At 43.7% G+C, this 22,020-nt stretch overlaps 1 protein-coding gene across 1 annotated transcript; it reads right to left on the bottom strand.

Annotated features, from left to right (window-relative positions):
- Positions 1-2,504: 2,504 nt before the first annotated feature.
- fbxw10 (F-box and WD repeat domain containing 10) lies at positions 2,505-21,641 on the bottom strand. The gene is made up of 16 exons (XM_064952759.1): positions 21,110-21,641; positions 19,787-19,984; positions 18,356-18,601; positions 16,537-16,664; positions 13,354-13,467; positions 13,035-13,141; positions 12,616-12,819; positions 12,214-12,335; positions 11,711-11,865; positions 11,339-11,481; positions 11,062-11,220; positions 4,638-4,924; positions 3,961-4,161; positions 3,365-3,818; positions 3,110-3,301; positions 2,505-2,977 (listed from the first exon to the last, which is right to left on the bottom strand). Exons 1-16 carry the CDS (start codon positions 21,639-21,641, stop codon positions 2,749-2,751), a joined length of 3,471 nt encoding a protein of 1,156 aa, XP_064808831.1. The 3' UTR covers positions 2,505-2,748.
- Positions 21,642-22,020: the final 379 nt, after the last annotated feature.

The raw sequence follows: 22,020 nt of genomic DNA, 5'->3' as shown, positions 1-22,020 counted from the left end.
ACTAGTTTATCTAGCGTGTCCTGCATTGCATATAATCGATGCGGTGGCATTTGCGAAAATGACTGTCGTTGCTCCAACTTGTACCTAACCATAAACACCAATGCCTTTCTTAAAATACACAATTATATATTTTAAACCTGCATATTTAGCTAAAAGAAATCCAGGTTAGCAGGCAATATTAACCAGGTGAAATTGTGTCACTTCTCTTGCGTTCATTGCACTCAGAGTCAGGGTATATGCCACAGTTTGGGCCGCCTGGCTCATTGCGAACTAATTTGCCAGAATTTTACGTAATTATGACATAACATTGAAGGTTGTGCAATGTAACAGGAATATTTAGACTGATGGATGCCACCCGTTAAATAAAATACGGAACGGTTTCGTATTTCACTGATCGAATAAACGTCTTGTTTTCGAGATGATAGTTTCCGGATTCGGCCATATTAATGACCCAAGGCTTGCATTTCTGTGTGTTATTATGTTATAATTAAGTCTATGATTTGTGTAACTGCGTTCTTCGTTTGTCGAAAGAGAGTCGGACCGAAATGCAGCGTGTTGGTTAGGTTGGTTACTCATGTTTTTTAATGAAATAATCGCGGTACATGAAATAACTGATACAAATACAAAAAACAACAAAACGGAACGTGAAACCTAATTACAGCCTATCTGGTGAAACTACACAGAGACAGGAACAATCACCCACGAAATACAAAGTGAAACCCAGGCTACCTAAATACGGTTCCCAATCAGAGACAACGAGAATCACCTGACTCTGATTGAGAACCGCCTCAGGCAGCCAAACCTATGCAACACCCCTACTCAGCCGCAATCCCATTAACTAAAAAAAAACACTACGAAATACAACAACATAAACCCATGTCACACCCTGGCCTGACCAACTAATTAACAAAAACACAAAATACTAAGACCAAGGCGTGACAGATTTGATAGAGCAGTCTGACTGAGCGATGGTAGGCACCAGCAAGCTCATAAGCATTCATTCAAACAGGACTTTCGTGCGTTTTGCCAGCAGCTCTGCTGTTTATGAGTTCAAGCCTATCAACTCTCGAGATTAGGCTGGTGTAACGATGTGATGTGAAATGGCTAGCTAGTTAGCGGGGTGAGCGCTCATAGCTTTTCAAACGTCACTCGCTCTGAGACTTGGAGTGGTTGTTCCCCTTGCTCTGCATGGGTAACGCTGCTTCGAGGGTGGCTGTTGTCGTTGTGTTCCTGGTTCTAGCCCAGGTAGGAGCGAGGAGAGGGACAGAAGCTATACTGTTACACTGGCAATACTAATGTGCCTATAAGAACATCCAATAGTCAAAGGTATATGAAATACAAATGGTATAGAGAGAAATAGTCCTATAATTCCTATAATAACTTCAACCTAAAACTTCTTACCTGGGAATATTGAAGACTCATGTTAAAAGGAACCACCAGCTTTCATATGTTCTCATGTTCTGAGCAAGAAACTTAGACGTTAGCTTTCTTACATGGCACATATTGCACTTTTACTTTCTTCTCCAACACTTTGTTTTTGCATTATTTAAACCAAATTGAACATGTTTCATTATTTATTTATTTATTATATTAAGTTAAAATAAGTGTTCATTCACTATTGTTGTAATTGTCATTATTGCAAATACATGTTGTTGTTTTTTTTAATCGGTCGATTAATCGGTATCGGCTTTTTTTGGTCCTCCAATAATCGGTATCGGCATTGAATAATCGGTCGACCTCTAGTCTTGTCCTGCTCCTAAAATCTGCTCATGCGTGCGTCCCAGTAATCAGCAACAGAGTATTGTGGTAGGTGCATGTATGACATCAATATGTGCGCAATTACAATGATTGAATATGTTACATTTCTGAAAATACTGTTGCATACAATACATACTGTTGACAAGTAGGCTATGGTGTAATGTTATGTTTTGCCTTGTGTGGTAGGTTGCATGTTATGACATATGTCAGCTGTTATGACATATTATAACATGGTTATGACCATATCATAACGTGTTATGGCGCTGGGTGTCAAGTAAAGTGTTGCCAACATTTGTTCAACAGAATCGACGATATGAGTACACCCCTGATCACCCGCACAGGTCACTTTCATTGCAGCCACATGCAAACAGCATCATCACTTTGCTCGTTGTATAATTCCTTCTCTCATCTAAGTGCTCTCCTCCTCTCACTTTTTCCCATTGCTTGTGGACTTCAGTGGGGAGTAGTGATTGAGTGCCCAGTTCTGGAGGAAAGAGAGGTTATTGGGATGGAAACCCCTATGACCTCTCTCTCTGAGCTGACTGACCAACAATCAGATGGTATTATACTGACCCCTACTGGTCACTGGGGTAATATTCAGGTTGAGTTTGGAACATATCAACATATGCTCACTTTGAAAAAATACACATTTCTGACACAAAACAGGTGAAGTAAAAATCATTCATTAGACCAGATAAAGAAAATAATCTGCTATCTCCTCATCAGATTACAAAAATAATATATGGATTGGTGGGAGTGCAGAAATGCATCTATATATTTACATGATACACAAATAGTGGTGCATATAGTCTCTTTAAAAATAACTCTTGCATAGAAGGTCCAGGATCAGCAAACCAAGAGGGGGAGAATCATACATGCAAAAGCCCTGGGCTCTATTCTTGCCCTGGCATGGTCACACAGTTCAAAAAGCTCCATGTGTGTATTGGGTTTAGCCAGCCAAACACCTGTCCAGCTGCTTCTCAGACAATCTCAGATGTAGATCTCATGGCCCAGCTCGGGGGCATACACCTGGTCCTGCTTGGGGAAGTCTAAGGCAGGGACACCTTTGACCTTCCTCTTCCAGACCCCCTTCCTCTGTCTGTCCTGGTCCTCCCTGGTCCTATAGCATCCCTCCCCCTGCTGATTCAGTTGGTGGTTCTGGACCCTGAAGTACTCCTCCAGCTGGGTGTCTGTGTGGAGCCTGAAGGCCCCACGCTCCCTGAGTGAATTAATAAATAAATTAACAAATTAATAGATGGATAGAAAAAAATCAAGAAATACTTAAAAATTAGTTTGACAACAAAGATCTTATAATGTATTTGTTCTATGTGTAATTCTATGTATATCATACCTGAATGGGTCTAGAGGGTTGTACTGGCTAATGGGCTTATTGGGCATCTCAAAGTTCACGTGGCGTCCTGGCCGCTTGCTGCTCACCTTCATGAACATGCGCTGCGGGGCCTGGACATTCGACTGGGCAGTGGTAGTGAATGCCCCCACCTTACGCACCGCCAGACTCGCAATACCACAGGAGGTCTGGGGCCTCTTCTTCTCTGACTTGGGGCATGGCGTGCGCTGGGTGGAAGCTGCGTGGCTGGTGTGAGGCCGCATCACAGCTGGGGAGGGACTGCTGGAACAGACTTCACGGCTGTTGAGGGATTGCCTCAGGTTGAGATCCAGAGTGCGGGTCATAAGGGGGACGTAAGTCTTGGTCATGCCATGTTGCAAGACCTGGTGGATGGGTCCTGCTGGGGCCTTCTGTGACTGACTCTGGGGGCTCTGTTTTGGGGTTGTAGGTGGGAATGGTGAGGTGTGGGGCTCTGGATCAATCCCCTGGACAGGTAGAGGTGGAGGGGAGCCCCAGGCGTCTCGTACCTGGGCGTTGAGGTTCATGTTGGCCCCGGCTTGGTCGCTTCCCTGCGGCTGGTGGGTGGAGTTGACCTTGAGGAGGACATGCTGAGGGGTGACGGGTCGATGGGGTCCCCTCTTCTTCACTCGGTCTTTCACTGCTTTCTCGCTGCGCGTCAGCACCCACTTAGTCGTTACAGACAGCTCCCTGGCTGTGAGAGGGTGCATATACGGTTGATTACAAGGAACAATAGTAAACATGCCCTTTGTTATACAGCCATAAGGACTACAGTCTGTCTCTTTTCTGTCTCTCTCAATTATGTTCAACTTCTATTGCATTCCATTCTATCTCACCTGAGCCAGTGGTTTCACTCCTGGGCGTGTGACTGGCCCTGCTTTGGGAGCCCTGGCTGTGTCCGCTGACTGGTCTTCCAGGAGAGATGGCCGAGGGGGGCTTGGTGATGAACTCTGGCTGCAGGTCAATGTAGGCCCGGCTCCTACGGTGGCCCTGAAGCTCACACCACGTGGCCGGCCTCATAGACTCCTGCTGCGCAGCTTTGGAGAGCAGAGAGACCACAGAAATATAATTAGTAGAACGAGGAAAAAGGGTCTAAGATCATGGCAATTTGACTGCATCCTCATGGAAATTATATTTCTATGTCAGAGACCTTGATAAAGTATAGTCACAGCAGGATGATATTAGTCTAGCCTGGTGGTCCAGTCTGTTTGTGCTTTATCCCATGCTCTATGTTCTGTAGACCACTATTATATGGTTGTTATGTCATACATACATGTAACAATCAATGAATACAGAGGTGTCTGCAAACGGAAATAACACACTATTTCAGAGCAATATTCAGGGTTTTGTCTGGCCATAGATGAGAGACAGGAGATAAATCATGAGGGTAGAGGAAGGTGTCTGGAAAGACAAGGGGTTAATAAAAGCAAGCGATAATGGAGTGATATTCAGGTTGAATTTAAGGCTAGCAGTAGGCTAATCGGCCACCAGACCCCCCAAAAAAAACACTCACCCTGTGCTCGGCGCATGCTGGGGGCTGACAGAGAGCGTGCGTGGTGGGAGAGCGCAGGCCTCTCCGGCTTCTTGCCCTCACGGCCGTAGATCTTACGATTGGACGAGCCCACCTGTGTCATGCGCTCAGCCCGCACGTAGGAGTAGGGGTACTTGTCTTTATTGAGCATGCTTTTAAGAGTACCCCTGAACTCGTTAAAGAACTCCCTCTCGGCCAGCACGGAGTAGTCCCAGCGCACCCTGGTGAACTGGTAGATCAGAACACTGGTCCCTGTGTTCACCACCATACTGGAAGGGAGAGACGGAGGGTGGAAAAGAAAGAGGAACGTTATGAAAGGCAAGAATGAAAGGGAACGTTATGACAATAACTACTGTTCCCTGAAGGAGGGAAATGAGAGGTACAACATACGTACTATGGTGAGTTGCACTCCCGCGACTTCGGTTGAAGTATCTCAAATCACGCCTGACAAGGCCAATGTAATCCGCGCCGCGCTGGAAGCCGCACCTTCCAAAGGTGACAAGTGTGAGACTCATTCCTTCTATTTAACACAGCTCTTCACCGAGCCCAGGAACGGGTGGAGTGTTTCCAAACAGATGTTGTACCTCAGTTCCCTTCTTCAGGGAACAGTAGTTATAGTCATAACGTTCCCTTTTAGTCAGTCAACTTCGGTACAACACACTGTGGGGAAATAGAATCATGCCCCATGACGACTCCAACAGATACTAAATGAAACGGCCCATGGCAGACCACTCAGACATGCCCCTACAAGATGTGGCACACTGCGAGCAGTGACATCCAAGCGATAAAGCCTCACAAAAGTCTGTGGTGATGCCCAACTCGCCGCAGCCCAAATATCTCCTATAGTCAACCCTTTAAACAACAGCCAAAACGCTGGCAGGGCCCTGGTTGAGTGCGCGTGTACACCGCTAGGTAACCCTGGCTGCTATTTGCAAGGGAGCCTCCACAATCCAGCTGGATAAAGAGTGCCCTGCCATGAACTGGATTAGCAAAATAGACAAAAAGCTGGTCACATAACCGGACATTCCTGGTCCGTTCAATGTATGTGCATAATGCTAGCACAGAAAATAGGGCATGTAACCTCTGTTGCTCTTCAGAACCAAAAGGAGGAGGCATAAAGGAAAATGTCTCAAAAGCTAAGGACCTGTAGAACATAGCCTTGAGGTTCAGGGCAAAGACCCCATTTGGACACGAGTCGTCTTGGGCGAACTGAGTACAGAAACGATGTACGAATAACGTGTGAAGGAACCTTTAGCTGAGGCCAAAGCCTCAGGTTTTACAGGAGAGGATCTTCAGATCCACAGACTCCATTGGTTCAAAAGGAGGCCACACACAGAGCATCCCAACCCAAATCCCAAGTCAGCAGAATAGGTTGAGAAACTGGCATGAGATGGCGCACATCCTTTAAGAACCTGCCAGGACACACGCTCAAATAGATGCCATGTACACTTTCAAAGTGGAGAATGAATGACCCCGCTCTGAAAAGGAACAATTCCTTTATTTTGGGACCAAAGTAGAGGTCTGTGCAGGACCGATTTCTTCCTCCCGCATCTTTTCATACTGCACCCGCTGGCTTTCTGTCTGGCTACCACGCACATACACATACAGCCCTCCACATACATACCGCATACAGCCCTCCAGTGGGAAAAAGGCGCCCTTGCAGACGAATAGTAGTAATCATGTTCAGAGGTAAACCACCGCAAGAGTAGACAACTGAGGGGCCAAGTCCACAGACCCCATATTTCGAAATGGTCGGTAATCTGTTTGTTGACTTGGCTTTCGAAGACCTTAGAAAGGCAGGGTAGGATAGATATAGGTCTGTAGCAGTTTGGGTCAAGAGTGTCTCCCCCTTTGAAGAGGGGGATGACCACAGCTGCTTTTCAATCTTTGGGAATCTCAGACAACACGAAAGAGGTTGAACAGGCTAGTAATAGGGGTGGCAACAATTTCGGCAGATAATTTTAGAAAGAAAGGGTCCAGATTGTCTAGCCCGGCTGATTTGTAGGGGTCCAGATTTTGCAGCTCTTTCAGAACATCAGCTGACTGGATTTGGGAGAAGGAGAAATGGGGAAGGCTTGGGAGAGTTGCTGTGGGGGGTGCAGTGCTGTTGACCGCGGTAGAGTAGCCAGGTGGAAAGCATGGCCAGCTGTAGAAAAATGCTTAATGAAATTCTCAATTATGGTGGATTTATCAGTGGTGACAGTGTTTCCTATCTTCAGTGCAGTGGGCAGCTGGGAGGAGGTGTTGTTATTCTCCATGGACTTTACAGTGTCCCAGAACTTTTTTGAGTTAGTGTTGCAGGAAGCAAATTTCTGCTTGAAAAAGCTAGCTTTGGCTTTTCTAACTGCCTGTGTATAATGGTTCTAGCTTCCCTGAACAGCTGCATATCACGGGGGCTGATGCTAATGCAGAACGCCATAGGATGTTTTTGTGTTGGTTAAGGGCAGTCAGGTCTGGGGAGAACCAAGGGCTATATCTGTTCCTGGTTCTAAATTTCTTGAATGGGGCATGCTTATTTAAGATGGTTAGGAAGGCATTTAAAAAAAATACCCGGGATGAGATCAATATCCTTCCAGGATACCCCGGCCAGATCGATTAGAAAGGCCTGCTCTCTGAAGTGTTTCAGGGAGCGTTTGACAGTGATGAGTGGAGGTCGTTTGACCGCTGACCCATTACGGATGCAGGCAATGAGGCAGTGATCGCTGAGATCTTGGTTGAAGACAGCAGAGGTGTATTTAGAGGGCAAGTTGGTTAGGATGATATCTATGAGGGTGCCCGTGTTTAAGGCTTTGGGGAGGTACCTGGTAGGTTCATTGATAATTTGTGTGAGATTGAGGGCATCAAGCTTAGATTGTAGGATGGCTGGGGTGTTAAGCATGTTCCAGTTTAGGTCGCCTAGCAGCACGAGCTCTGAAGATAGATGGGGGGCAATCAGTTCACATATGGTGTCCAGAGCACAGCTGGGGGCAGAGGGTGGTCTATAGCAGGTGGCAACGGTGAGAGACTTGTTTTTAGAGAGGTGGATTTTTAAAAGTAGAAGTTCAAATTGTTTGGGTACAGACCTGGATAGTAGGACAGAACTCTGCAGGCTATCTATATGAACCACACTGTGTGTGGCAAAATAGCATGGCCGTGTCCAACCCTGCTTGTTCCCTCGACTCTGCTACCAACCACCAATCGCCTACAGGGCCCATAAGCTCCATCACTAGACACCTCATAGGGACTAATTAGGGACAGGCAAGAATCAGCAATGTTCCCGGATAAAGCTTTGGATAAAAGCTTCTGCTTAATGACATACAGTGCATTCAGACCCTTTGACTTTTTCCACATTTGATTACTTTAAGGCCTTACTCTGAAATGGATTAAATTGTTTTTTTACCCATCAATCTACACAACATACCACTTAATGACAAAGCAAAAACAGGCGGTAGAATTGTTTTCAAATTTATAAAAAATGTATAAACTGAAATATCACATTTACATAAGTATTCAGACCCTTTACTCAGTACTTTGTTGAAGCACCTTTGGCAGCAATTACAGCCTTGAATCATCTTGGGTATGACACTTGGCACACCTGTATTTGGGGAGTTTCTCCCATTCTTCTCTGCAGATCCTCTCAAACTCTGTCAGGTTGGATAGGGAGCATCGCTGCACAGTTATTTTCAGGTCTCTCCAGAGATTTTTGATCGGGTTCAAGTCCGGGTTCTGGCTGGGCCACTCAAGGACATTCAGAGACCACTCCTGCATTGTCTCGTTGTCCTGTTGGAAGGTGAACCTTCGCCTAAGTCTGAAATCCTAAGTGCTCTGGAGCATGTTTTCATCAAGAATCTCGCTGTACTTTCTTCTGTTTATCTTTTCCTCAATTCTGACTAGTCTCCCAGTCCCTGCCGCTGAAAAACATCCCCACAGCATGATGCTGCCACCACCATGCTTCACCTTAGGGATGGTGCCAGGTTTCCTCCAGAGGTGACGCTTGGCATTCAGCCAAATAGTTCAATCTTGGGTTCATCAGACCAGAGAATCTTGTTTCTCATGGTCTGAGAATCCTTTAGGTGCCTTTTGACAAGCTCCAAGCCGGCTGTCATGTGCCGTTTCCTGAGGACTGGCTTCCATCTGGCAACTCTACCATAAAGGCCTGATTGGTGGAGTACTGCAGAGATGATTGTCCTTCCTCCACAGAGGAACTCTGGAGCTCTGTCAGAGTGACCATCGGGTTCTTGGTCACCTCCCTGACCAAGGCCCTTCTCCCCTGATTTTTCAGTTTGGCCGTGTAGCCAGCTCTAGGAAGAGTCTTGGTGGTTCCAAACTTCTTCCATTAAGAATGATGGAGGCCATTGTGTTCTTGGGGACCTTCAATGCTGCAGAAATATTTTGGTACCCTTCCCCAGATCTGTGCCTCGACACAATACTGTTTCTGAGCTCTACGGACAATTCCTTCTACCTTATGGCTTGGTTTTTGCTCTGACATGCACTGCCAACTGTGAGACCTTATATAGACAAGTGTGTGCCTTTCCAAATCAATTTACCTAAGGTGGACTCCAATCAAGTTGTAGAAACATCTCAAGGATGATCAATGGGAACAGGATGCACATGAGCTCAATTTTGAGTCGCATAGCAAAGGGTCTGAATCCTTATGTAAATAAGTTATCTGTTTTTAAATGTTCATACATTTGAAAAAAATTCTACAAATCAGATTTCACTTGTCCTTATTGGTTATTGTGTGTAGATTGATGAGGAAAATAAAGAATTTAATACATTTTAGAATAAGGCTGTAACGTAACAAAATGTGGAAAAAAGGAAGGGGTCTGAATACTTTCCGAATGCACTGTATATTATTATATTATATATTATGAACCACCTATGGGGGAGGAGTGCCCCTTGTGGACAGAAAGGTAATATGTCCAACTTATGTCTCCCATCCTGGTAAGATTGATATGCCCCCTGAACACCATGAACATAATGGAATGTGGGGTACCAGTGGGGCAGGTTAAACATGGACAAGCTTCCAATACATGAGACTGAGTAGCCTGCATTAAGCCCTTATGGGCACAGAGGGCTCTGGAAATGACTGATAGTACCCCGTTTACCATAACAAAACGTGGGGGCACTGCCATCACAGTAATGTTTTTGCAGAATGGCGCACTGGTTGCTCAGACCTGTGCTAAGGCCCCTCATTCCAGGGTTACCCGAGCTGCTTCCTAATTGGAGAAGTACGCAAGCCCCGCTTTCTCCACTCCTTCCAACTTGAAATTGAAAATAGGAATTGGGTTGCCTAATGCCGGGGGAACACTAGTAAGCTTCATTCACTGGAAGTGAAAAAAAAATGGTAACCAACGTTAGCCAAGATGTTGTTTAGTCTAAGCTAGGCTAGCTAGCATCTTTGACCTCAGCACCGTCCATTTAGAATAGCCAAACGACTTAACGCTACGTATACTAAACAACAGAGCTACCCAAAGCAACTCCATCCAATGCAGGAATAGCAAGTATGAGCTAGCTCTCCTCGAAGAGTTAGCTAACCTGGCTAGCACGCTATGCAGCGCTTGTTAGCTAGCCTGGTCTCAAAAGTCTATGTAGGACTGGATCACCGAGGTGGGATTGGACCCTTCATTGACAAGTCTGGGAAGAAAGGGCAAGCAGTGCTTGACCGAGGCAGACACAGGCGGTGGTGGGGTTCCCACCAAAACTGGCCACCCTCTCTCTTCGAGTAGCCTCCCATAACTGGCGACAGAGCATACTGGAGTCAGGTTGAGAGCGAGCAGCCAACGCACACACCACACCCAGTCAGACAAAACATTTGCTCTGGCCAAAGAGCCAATCCATCTCCGCATCCCACAACTCAGACAGCCGAGGTATGGGCACTCGGGAGAGGAAGTCACTATCGGAAACACCAAGCCCCCTTACAAATGCTACACGATTGTTAAGAGTACCTGCTCGTGGACTAGTAGGGGAACAGTGTCAGCCATCCCCTAGTCCTTCACACAAACTGATTTGAGCAAGGGCATGCCAGAGCATGCACCGAGCCGAGACATACAAGACAACAATCGTGAGTACCTATTTATTTATTTGGGCAAGGTCGCAAACACCAACCCGGCTTAGCCTTCATCATCTAGGTTGCATTTTTTGCCATCTTATTAATTGGTATAGCAAGGCCAAGCAATCCGTCAGGCGTGATTTTACATCCTTTAACCGAAGTCGCAAGAGTGTGACTCCCCATAGTAGTTTGTACCGAAGTTGACTGATTGAAAGGGAACCAGGAGGGGCAGAGAAGAGAGGGAGATGTCTTAAAGACATACGTTTCTGGGTAAAATCATGGTTGTCAAAGTAAGAATTAAATGAATGATTACTCACTTGTTAAATTAATTATCACTAACTTGTTGTGTGGGTGCAGGGACAGTACAGTACTTACTTGTTGCTGTGTGTGTGCAGGGACTGGATAGGGCTGTGTTGACCCCCTGCCTTGATGACTCTCAGGCAGTCCCCTGTCAGGAAGTTGAAGATGCGGATCTTCCCGTCCCCACAGCCGGTAATGACACGCAGAAAGAGGTAGATCAGCGCCAGGACCTCCCTAGAGGATGACAAACACACACTCACAGCATTCAACTAACCTCGAGATAAAGCAGTCAAAAACAGCACCAAAAACAAAAGTGCTTGTTATTTTTTGTATGACATTTTTTTATGCTCACTTTGGATGGCGATAGGTCATCAGGTTCTTCTTTATGTCACAGTTGGTGCTCCAGGCCATGACCTGTCCATCAGAACCACCTGACAGGATGTGCCACTGGTCGAAGAACAGACACTTTACAGAGCTCTGGTGGGCATCGATTACCTGGAAGACAGGGACTTTGGTGAGGGAGGACAGTGTCAATTTCACTCAAAAAACATTCAAATCGAAATCTACTGAAATGGGAGACCCAATTCTATGTGCCCTTGTTTGAGTTTACTGTACATCTTTTCTTCTGACCACCCGATAAGACTCCTGAAAATATAGATATGGATGCCTTTTGTGTAAAAAGGTCAATGAAGACATTGACCTGACAGAGTACAGACCATCTTACCTTGAGGAGTGAGGCGGTCTCCATACCCCACATTTTGACCAGCCCTTTGTCACAGCTGCTCATCACTAGAGCCTTGTCTATCTTCACACACAGGATGGGGTTGTGGTGCCTAAACTTCAGCTTCTCATAGCAATGCCCTGTCTGCAGGTTCCACACTGCCGTGGAGGTGAAAGCACACAAAGTTACTAACACACAAAACTAACACTAGCTGCTGCTGTCATGGGAGATGAACACTGGGTTGTTATTTAACCAGACATACATATAGTCTTCTTTTTTATCTGGTTCTTTGTATAATTTTGACCCGGAGTCATAAAAAAATGGTGTGTTTTTCTACTCCAACGATTAATCCACAGATAAAAAGGGAAACCTAGCTAGTTTTTAGTTAGTTATCTTTAGTTACCATTCCTCGTTTGTCTTTCAAGCTTCCACGTGGGTTTGTATCTTCCTGATATCCAACAAGGAGGGAACTTGGCTGGTGAGGTTTACGTGTGACACTTACTTACCTTTGACTTTGCAATCATTGGCCCCTGAGACTAGACAATTCCCATGCAGGTCCAGGCAGTTGATGGTACCCAAGTGGCCACGGAAGAGCATAAGGCATACGCCTGTTTTCAGATTCCAACACCTATAGTGAATGTACAGTATACAGTATATCAAACCAGTCATTCATAAAGAATCAATAAGTATCATCACCTAAATTAGCACGGTCAACTACAATTGACAGTAAATCACAAGTTTAACATTAGAAACACAGTCATTCTTCATCACAGTCATTGCTGTGTTTTCAAGCCAAATTCAAAAACCCATAAAATTTAGTAAAACGGGTCCAAACTACCATGATGGTCTTATTGACTAGAGATGTCCATTCTAGTAATTCTATTTCTGTGCCTTTACACTCCTCCTACCTGATGCTGAGGTCGTAGCTGGCGCTAATGACCAGTCCTCTCTCCTCATAGAGCAGCAGGGCCCTGATGGAGCCGGCGTGGCCCTGGATCACTGGGGACACCTCCTTCAGTGTCAGCACGTCTAGCAGACGCACCACGCGGTCCTTGGAACCCACGGCCACCAGCTGACCTCCACTGTAGTGCACCACCCTGGAGGGGTCTTCCCTGTTGACCACAACAAAGATAAATCAGTTACGTCTCAAATGGCCCCAATGCACTACTTTTTCATACGGCTCTGGTCAAAAGTAGTGCACTATATAGGGAATAGGGTGTCATTTCGGACGCACCCCCAGACTTTGAAATATAGGCCTTGTTACTGTATTATTTGCTTGCAGCAGGTGCTATAATTTTACAAAGACACTGTGGTTACCGTTACCGACCTGTCCAGCAGCACCAGAACGTTGTACACTCCACAGTAGACATTCCTCTCTTCCATCTGTATGGCTCGGGTTCTAACGCCAGCATAGATGGCCTCAAAGCCCCTCTCCTGTAGGACAGACAACCACGGATAGCCAGTACAAACGTCAGGGAACCATATTCTAGTCATCAGAATATAGAATAGAATCGTCTTCTGCTTTTCACAAGCCCCAAGAGACACACACACAAACGATGAAAGCAGCATCCCCTGGAGCAGTTGTCATTTGGGATAAGTGGTGACATTGATTGTTATGATAATAAGGTAGATAGTGATGTGTTTACCTGTCTGATTTTGGAGGAGATTTCTACGTGGTGCATGTGCTTCTCATCCTCCCTGATGGGCACTAGGACCTTGCGGACTTTGGCATATGTAGGGCTGACACCTGTAGTGTTGCTCTGAGAGGGTGAAAAAGTCACACAGGTTTATATTAACATGTACTTAGCATGCCATGATGATAATGGACAACCTGTCATCTGTGTGATCTCTAGATTATCTTGAGCTACTTTTAAAATCAATCAATCAATATATTTGCTAAGTGGTATAAAAAAATCTAAATCCAAACACTTGTGTGGGTTTGCAAGCTAAAAAGCCTTTAAAGAGTTTTTAGAGAATCCCTTTGAAATTGGCCTATGTGGCATCGATATGAGTCAGAAACAGTTATTCTAGTGTCAAAATATACTACAAAGTGTGAATAGGATAATCTTGGTCATAAAGTCAGTCTCGTCTAAAACGGCGTTTGGAACATCCGAGTGTCACAACGGGTAAATGTAGGTTGGGTTTGGATTTGATGATGTCCATTTACCTACTAAAATGGGGTAAACAGCTGCAGTGATTGCTCTCTATCCAATATCATAGACAGTGAGACAGACCTGCCCAGCACAAAACAACACGTTGCGCATTTAAAAAAATATATACAGTGGCTTGCGAACGTTTTCTGCCCCCTTGAACTTTGCGACCTTTTGCCACATTTCAGGCTTCAAACATAAAGATATAAAACTGTATTTTTTTGTGAAGAATCAACAACAAGTGGGACACAATCATGAAGTGGAACGACATTTATTGGATATTTCAAACTTTTTTAACAAATCAAAAACTGAAAAATTGGGCGTGCAAAATTATTCATCCCCCTTAAGTTAATACTTTGTAACGCCACCTTTTGCTGCGATTACAGCTGTAAGTCGCTTGGGGTATGTCTCTATCAGCTTTGCACATCGAGAGACTGACATTTTTTCCCATTCCTCCTTGCAAAACAGCTCGAGCTCAGTGAGGTTGGATGGAGAGCATTTGTGAACAGCAGTTTTCAGTTCTTTCCACAGATTCTCGATTGGATTCAGGTCTGGACTTTGACTTGGCCATTCTAACACCTGGATATGTTTATTTTTGAACCATTCCATTGTAGATTTTGCTTTATGTTTTGGATCATTGTCTTGTTGGAAGACAAATCTCTGTCCCAGTCTCAGGTCTTTTGCAGACTCCATCAGGTTTTCTTCCAGAATGATCCTGTATTTGGCTCCATCCATCTTCCCATCAATTTTAACCATCTTCCCTGTCCCTGCTGAAGAAAAGCAGGCCCAAACCATGATGCTGCCACCACCATGTTTGACAGTGGGGATGGTGTGGTCAGGGTGATGAGCTGTGTTGCTTTTACGCCAAACATAACGTTTTGCATTGTTGCCAAAAAGTTCAATTTTGGTTTCATCTGACCAGAGCACCTTCTTCCACATGTTTGGTGTGTCTCCCAGGTGGCTTGTGGCAAACTTTAAACGACACTTTTTATGGATATCTTTAAGAAATGGCTTTCTTGCCACTCTTCCATAAAGGCCAGATTTGTGCAATATACGACTGATTGTTGTCCTATGGACAGAGTCTCCCACCTCAGCTGTAGATCTCTGCAGTTCATCCAGAGTGATCATGGGCCTCTTGGCTGCATCTCTGATCAGTCTTCTCCTTGTATGAGCTGAAAGTTTAGAGGGACGGCCAGGTCTTGGTAGATTTGCAGTGGTCTGATACTCCTTCCATTTCAATATTATCGCTTGCACAGTGCTCCTTGGGATGTTTAAAGCTTGGGAAATCTTTTTGTATCCAAATCCGGCTTTAAACTTCTTCACAACAGTATCTCGGACCTGCCTGGTGTGTTCCTTGTTCTTCATGATGCTCTGCGCTTTTAACGGACCTCTGAGACTATCACAGTGCAGGTGCATTTATACGGAGACTTGATTACACACAGGTGGATTGTATTTATCATCATTAGTCATTTAGGTCAACATTGGATAATTCAGAGATCCTCACTGAACTTCTGGAGAGAGTTTGCTGCACTGAAAGTAAAGGGGCTGAATAATTTTGCACACCCAATTTTTCAGTTTTTGATTTGTTAAAAAAGTTTGAAATATCCAATAAATGTCGCTCCACTTCATGATTGTGTCCCACTTGTTGTTGATTCTTCACAAAAAAATACAGTTTTATATCATATGTTTGAAGCCTGAAATGTGGCAAAAGGTCGCAAAGTTCAAGGGGGGCGAATACTTTCGCAAGGCACTGTATATACACTGCACTAAACACCTTAGATTTAATATTACACAACTATAACATTCTTGCCAAAAATGTCCAAATTAAATTTAATATTTCTTCAGTTATCTTCGATTTTTTGTGAAATAAGCTTATGTATGGCATCTACAGTGTGTGAAGGGGACAAACATTATTAACCAAATGCAGAATCGGTCAGAAAACACATCTCCAAGACTGAAATCTTGATTTCCTAATGAGAAACAGAAAAACACAAGTGCCAATTGGTGTGTTCAGTCACTCTGTAATGTGTGGGCTAGATCATTATTGAAATACACCAACACGTTTCATCAAGGTGAAGGCGTTAGCTGAAACGTGTTGGTGTATTTTAATAATGAACTCGCCCACCCATGAAAAGCTTTTTAACTTGCAAACCCACACAAGTGCCTTGACTTTGATTTTTTATGTCACTTGGCAAAGATATTGAGTGTTTGATTGATTTTAAAAGTGGCTCAAGATACTCTGGGGATCATACCGATGCACACATTAAATCTAAATCAGGTGGATACAACATTTGGCACTATGTAGGGAATAGAGTGCCATTTGGGATTTATTGAGATGACTGCATCATGGTCACTAGTTAGCACAGCCATAAAGTCCTAAAATCTGATTGGAAACCTAACCATAATCCCACTGCTAACCTTACTAAACCTTACCTTATATGCAGACCAAAAAGCACACACAAAAAAAAACACTTTTTTTTTTTTTACAATATAGACAAATTTGACTTAACACTTATTTGTAGTTTTTCCATTCACTTTTTTAGTACTATTCCCCTTCAAGAGCAGCTCCTGCTACTTATTTTTCTTCAATAATCAATATCTTTATTGTCCCGAATGTTAAAAATCTATGTGTCATTGGTGGATTTAGAGTGTGGTATTTTCATAGTTACCATACAGTACCTGCATCAACGTAGCTTGTTTCTCCACCATCTTCTTGGCATTAAGGTCCTCCTGAGTGTCTTCCGTCAGGTAGCGCCAGTGTTGGGAGACATCCCTGCAGCTGTACAGAGAGGTCTTGTCTAGAAGACCTGAAACAAACAACTTCTGCACTTAAATCTTTGAGGGTATGGTGACAAGCAGCCATCCCTCAAAGGTTGGCGCAGTCCATACTGTAGATCTAATCGATATGTGGTCCATTGAAGGACGACGACTTGCGATTATTCATAACAGAATGAGAGAATTCGGATTGAAATTCTATTCCGTCTGCACCAAGGAAACCTAGGTGATGTCACAAGGCATTTTGTGTTTAAAAGCATGGAATGAGAAAATTATTCAGAGATAGTGGTTCAAATATTGAACAGTTGTTGAAAAGGTAAATGTCTTTTGTTTAAAAAATAGAAAACTATTATGGTATTTAAAAAAAAAATATATATATATATATATATAAGAATTGGACCATCATTATGCAAACACATATCTTTCAAATGTAAATGAAAGCTACATAACAACATTTTAACAACACCTCCAAGGGAATTGTTGTACTGATTGCTAAGCAAAGGTTTGTTGCTCTTCCATCTCATCAATATCAAGGGAGAACAGCTCAAGGTGTGAAGCAGGAGAGGCATAGATCTTTAAAAGGGTAGCCTTGCAAAACAAAGTCATCACCATGGCATAGCTATTTAGCCCGGATAACTTTCTCTATGGGGCTGATTCAAGGAAATGTCAACGGGTACTTTAATCTAGACAAAAGAAGGCAGTGCAGAGTATACCACTGTCCCTGAACAGAGCCAGATAAACACTGCATATCAGGTTGCATAAGGGGTCAGCGAAGTGCACACGCACAGGTTCACTTCTGCACACACTGAATCTGCAATATGATCGACCAGATAAACTAGCAGCTAGGGAAGGTATGGAGTAATATTAAAGTAGTCTCAAGGTATTGCTCGCCTGAAGTAGAGTACCTCATGATAAGCTGTAGACCACACTATCTACCACGAGAGTTTTCATCTACTCATGTACATCTACATTTTTCGGAGCCGTCTATTTACCACCACAAACCGACACTGGCACTAAGACACCACTCTGCGAGCTGTATAAGGCCATAAGCAAACAAGAAAATGCTCATCCAGAAGTGGCGCTCCTAGTGGCCGGGGACTTTAATGCAGGCAAACTTAAATCTGTTTTACCTCATGTCACATGTGCAACCAGAGGGGAAAAAACTAGACCACCTTTACTCCATACACAGAAGAAAGCTCTAGCTCGCCATCCATTTGGCAAATCTGACCATAATTCTATCTTCCTGATTCCTGCTTACAAGCAAAAACTAAATCAGGAAGTACCAGTGACGTGCTCAATACGGAAGTTGTCTGATGAAGCAGATGCTACACTACAGGACTGTTTTTCTAGCACAGACTGGAACATGTTCCCGGATTCATCCAATGGCATTGAGGAGTATACCACCTCAGTCACCGTCTTCATCAATAAGTGCATTGAGGATGCCCCCTGCTGAGACCAGTATTATTCATGTAGAATACTGGAGAGGGGGATATGCAGTGATGTAGTAGTAAACAAAATAGGTGGGTTAACTGATCACCGATCACGGTGAAAAAAGTTATGCTCCCTATACTTTCAATGCATTTTTAGTTGCATTTACCCTCCACTACACATCTGAGGATAGATATTCTCATGTAACACCACAGAATCCTTTGAATGATAGCTTAGACATGTTTTGGAGGGGTAGAGGGTGTGTGGGGGGGGGGGGGGGTGCATGGTGGCTCACCTAAAATCCTCTTGGCAAGATGAACAGGGAGACCCCGGATGAAGTCTCTGTATCGGCGGACACCAGACAGAGAGGTGGAGGACCGAGGGACCACCATCAGAGCAGGGTCGTCTGAACAAGTGGAGTCTGTGTCACTATCCTCCTTCACCACCCCCATACACACACTGCCAAAGCCCTGCAGGCCTTCAGAGGTAGGGCTGGCACCCACCACCACCCATGGAGCGACATGGGGTTGGCAGCTATTGGCTGAAAATAAAGAAACACAGTGAGGTAGAAATTCATAGTGGACTGGATATGGGGAACGTTGAAGAGTGCACAAACACTTGACCAACCAAAATGTCAATGATCGTTGTAGTCTACTTTGATTATAATAATAATAATTTATTGGGTGCTTATATTTGTCCTATTAATCAAACATGACATTTTTATCATATGACATTTTTATCATAACCATTCATTACCACAGGCACTGCAGGAGCGGATTGGGACAAGAATTCGGCCCTGGCATTTTATCCACACCAGCCCACATCTCTGTGCACACCGCCAGCTCACCATTTTGTTTGCCTCCCAGTCTCAGCATCTTTTCTGCTGTCACTCTGTGCTTCTTCTTGTTCTCTGTCTGTCTGCTTATTAACCCTTATTTGTTCTACACCTACCCTAAGTGTTAATTACTATTACAGGGCTCCTAACCTCATCCCCAGGCTATTGCACACTGAGCATATACAGTAAGTCTGGGATATCAATGATTCAAAGTAGGCCTTAGTGGGAGTGAATTATATGGGAGTGACCTACGGACTAATGTATTTGTCATCATTTCATTTTAGTGAATCACATGGCTGCATGTGATTCACGAACATCACAACATTTCCCCTTGGTGTCACTGGATAAATTCAATCAATTGCATTTACCACAGCTGTACTCCAATCAAGTTGTGGAAACATCTCAAGGATGATCAATGGAAACAGGATGCAGCTGAGCTCAATTTCGAGTCTCATAGGAAAATGGTCTGAATACTTTTATGTAAATAAGGTATTTCTGTTTTTTTTTATTTTTAATACATTTGCAAAACTTTCTAAAAACCTTTGATTCGCTTTGTCATTATGGGGTATTGTGTATAGATTATTGAGGGATACAATAATGTAATACATTTTAGAATCAGGCTGTAATGTAACAAAATGTGGAAAAAGGGAAGGGGTCTGAATACTTTCCCGAATGCACTGTATATATATATATTTAAATGTGTGTACATTTCAACCAGCCCACCCAACTAAAAAATGGTCCAGCCCATCTAGCATATGCCAGAATTGCCAAATGGCCAATCCAACCCTGCCCCACTGCCCTTACAGGTTGACCGTAGATAAGCCTACAGTTACTAACATTCATTCCTGATTGCAACAAAACCCAAAAACATTTCTAACAAGAAACACTCACAGAGTTCTGGATCATGGCATGTCTCCTGGCCTCCATTGATGGTGTTGATGTCAGTTTCATGATGCATGTTGACAGGGTCATAGAAGGAGCTGGCCCAGATGAGGAGGTCTAGGTCTGGATGACCCTCCTGCGAGTTGAAAGAGTAGGTGGATTCTGGGATAGACGAGGTGTCATCCTCATGATCCTCATCCTCCAGCACTGAAAAGAGAGGTTTGATTATTATGGGTTAAAAATACATGCAGTTTTGCAAATTAGCCTACAATTCATACAGATAACTTTCACACATTTGCATGGAATATCATTTCATGTGTGGTCATTATATAGGCTACAAAGGTTCTCGAATGAAAATGAACTTAGTGGAGGGCCTCAGTAAGTTGTCATAAAACTAATTCAAATCCAATGTTATTTGTCACATGCGCAGAATACAACGGTATAGACTTTACCATGAAATGCTTGCTTACCCTTCCCAACGATGCTGAGTTTAAGATATATATATATATATTAAACTCAGCATCGTTGAAAGATAGTAAGACACGAAATAAAAGTTATTATATTATATTCCTGGGGTTAGTAGTATAAAGAAAAATTAACACAAAACCACTCATTCCGATAATTTACAGTGCATAACACTAATATGTGACAAGGTTGGTAGCAACATGTGAATATCGTTGCGGAGAACTGTTGCAGCTCAAGTCGACTCCAGCACCCACAATGCAATTCTCTCTCTTTGGGCTGCCTACCTGCATAGTACCTACTAGCAAGTGTAACTACATACACAATAATACCAAAGTCAATATGTGAAAAAGTCGGCATGTGAAGTTGCTAGTTAGCTGTAAAATCGGCTACAAATTGCACTTCACTAACAATTTAGGAGTCTACAATATCCCCATGTTCAACCTGCAGATCTGTGCGTCAGAGAGTATGATATTCGCAATGGCACCAAAAATTCACCCTGGACTGAAGGAGCTGACAAACTGGAGAAACCCTAGACCCTCTGTTATATTACACATTTCTCGAGGTAGCAATACCGCAAAAATAGCTCATTCGAGAGAAGTCAACCTACCGCATTATGACATCGGCCAGTATTGAAATCTGACATGTATGAAATAAGTTTTTGCGATATAAAAGTCGTATTCCTATTAACTTCCAGTGTAGTGAGAGTGGTTTTATCGTAATGCTACGTCATACCGGACGAATGTCTGCATACTTGAACGACAATAGCATACATACACATGAAAACATGAAATGACACAGGGAATTGATAGAACATAGCTCAGAGACCCACATTCAAAATGGGTGAATCTTTACTTTAAGTACCTGTACCGTTAAGTTGGAGGAAGGCCCGTTTTGCTCTAACTATAAGCACACTTGTCAAGTTTCCAAGCATGTGAAGAAGCCCTGTATCGCATAGGGAAAGAATTCCTAAAAGATAGTTGGATTTTGTCCAGTGGTGGCTGCGACTGAACCAGTCCCAAGTGTCAACCATCTCTATCCCAAGAAGTTTGGTGTCAAGCGCTCGGTCCTGGCTCCAAGTGGTCATATCTTCTGAAACATTTGACTTCTGTCGTGACCTGGTATAGGTGAAATCTTTCCCAAATGTCACTTGCAGTGCTCTTTGGATGGTTTCGAGAATCTCGACACTTTGGCACCGCACGAGAATGCCAGTAAGGAATCTCCTTTTGGACGAGTCCCCTGCGCGCGACATCCACTGGGTCGAATCGTGGAGCTTGGAAGTGAAGATGCAAGATTGGCAATTTCCACAGATGTTGAAATCTGCATCTTCCTTCTTGCAACAAAGCCTGTCTATTGTGTCGACTCTATATCCACACTGTTCTTTTGTTCCAAAGCGTTTCATTGCGTTGGTTTATTAAGCGTAGTTTAATTCCAAATCTTTAAAACAGATATGTTTCCGACTGGCTGCACTGCAACCTGGTTGGAACTTCTTATCGCTGTTGCTTGGTTGTTGCTATGCGACTAGCCCAATGGTTGCTTGTCAACTTTTTTTTGGTTGCCTGGAAACCCGAGGTTGAATTGTATTGAATTCTACATCGGGCAGAAATTAGCGTTTGAATCAGGAAAGTTTCCTGTCACAACCTTTACAAGCCAGAATGTTAAATACATTTATATTTGAACGTACACTACCAGTTGTTTGTGCGGTAGGAATGTGAGACAATATAGGAAAGTATAATCACATCAACCTTTCAAAGCACTGGTAGTGCTTTCAGATTTCGATC

The sequence above is a fragment of the Oncorhynchus masou genome, chromosome 31 (assembly GCF_036934945.1).
Source record: "Oncorhynchus masou masou isolate Uvic2021 chromosome 31, UVic_Omas_1.1, whole genome shotgun sequence".
Taxonomy (NCBI): Eukaryota; Metazoa; Chordata; class Actinopteri; order Salmoniformes; family Salmonidae; genus Oncorhynchus; species Oncorhynchus masou.
The sequence above is the reverse complement of the archived record's forward strand: the minus strand, read 5'-3'. Positions and strand labels throughout refer to the sequence as shown.

Bases quoted from the DNA above. Each gene is read 5' to 3' on its own strand.
- fbxw10 (XM_064952759.1), bottom strand. From the start codon at position 21,641: ATGAAACGCTTTGGAACAAAAGAACAGTGTGGATATAGAGTCGACACA. The intron at 11,221-11,338 runs GTGAGCATAAAA...GTCATCCTCTAG, and splicing joins ATGACCTATCGCCATCCAAA to GGAGGTCCTGGCGCTGATCT. The intron at 4,925-11,061 runs GTAAGTACTGTA...TCTCCCTTCCAG, and splicing joins CTGCACACACACAGCAACAA to TATGGTGGTGAACACAGGGA.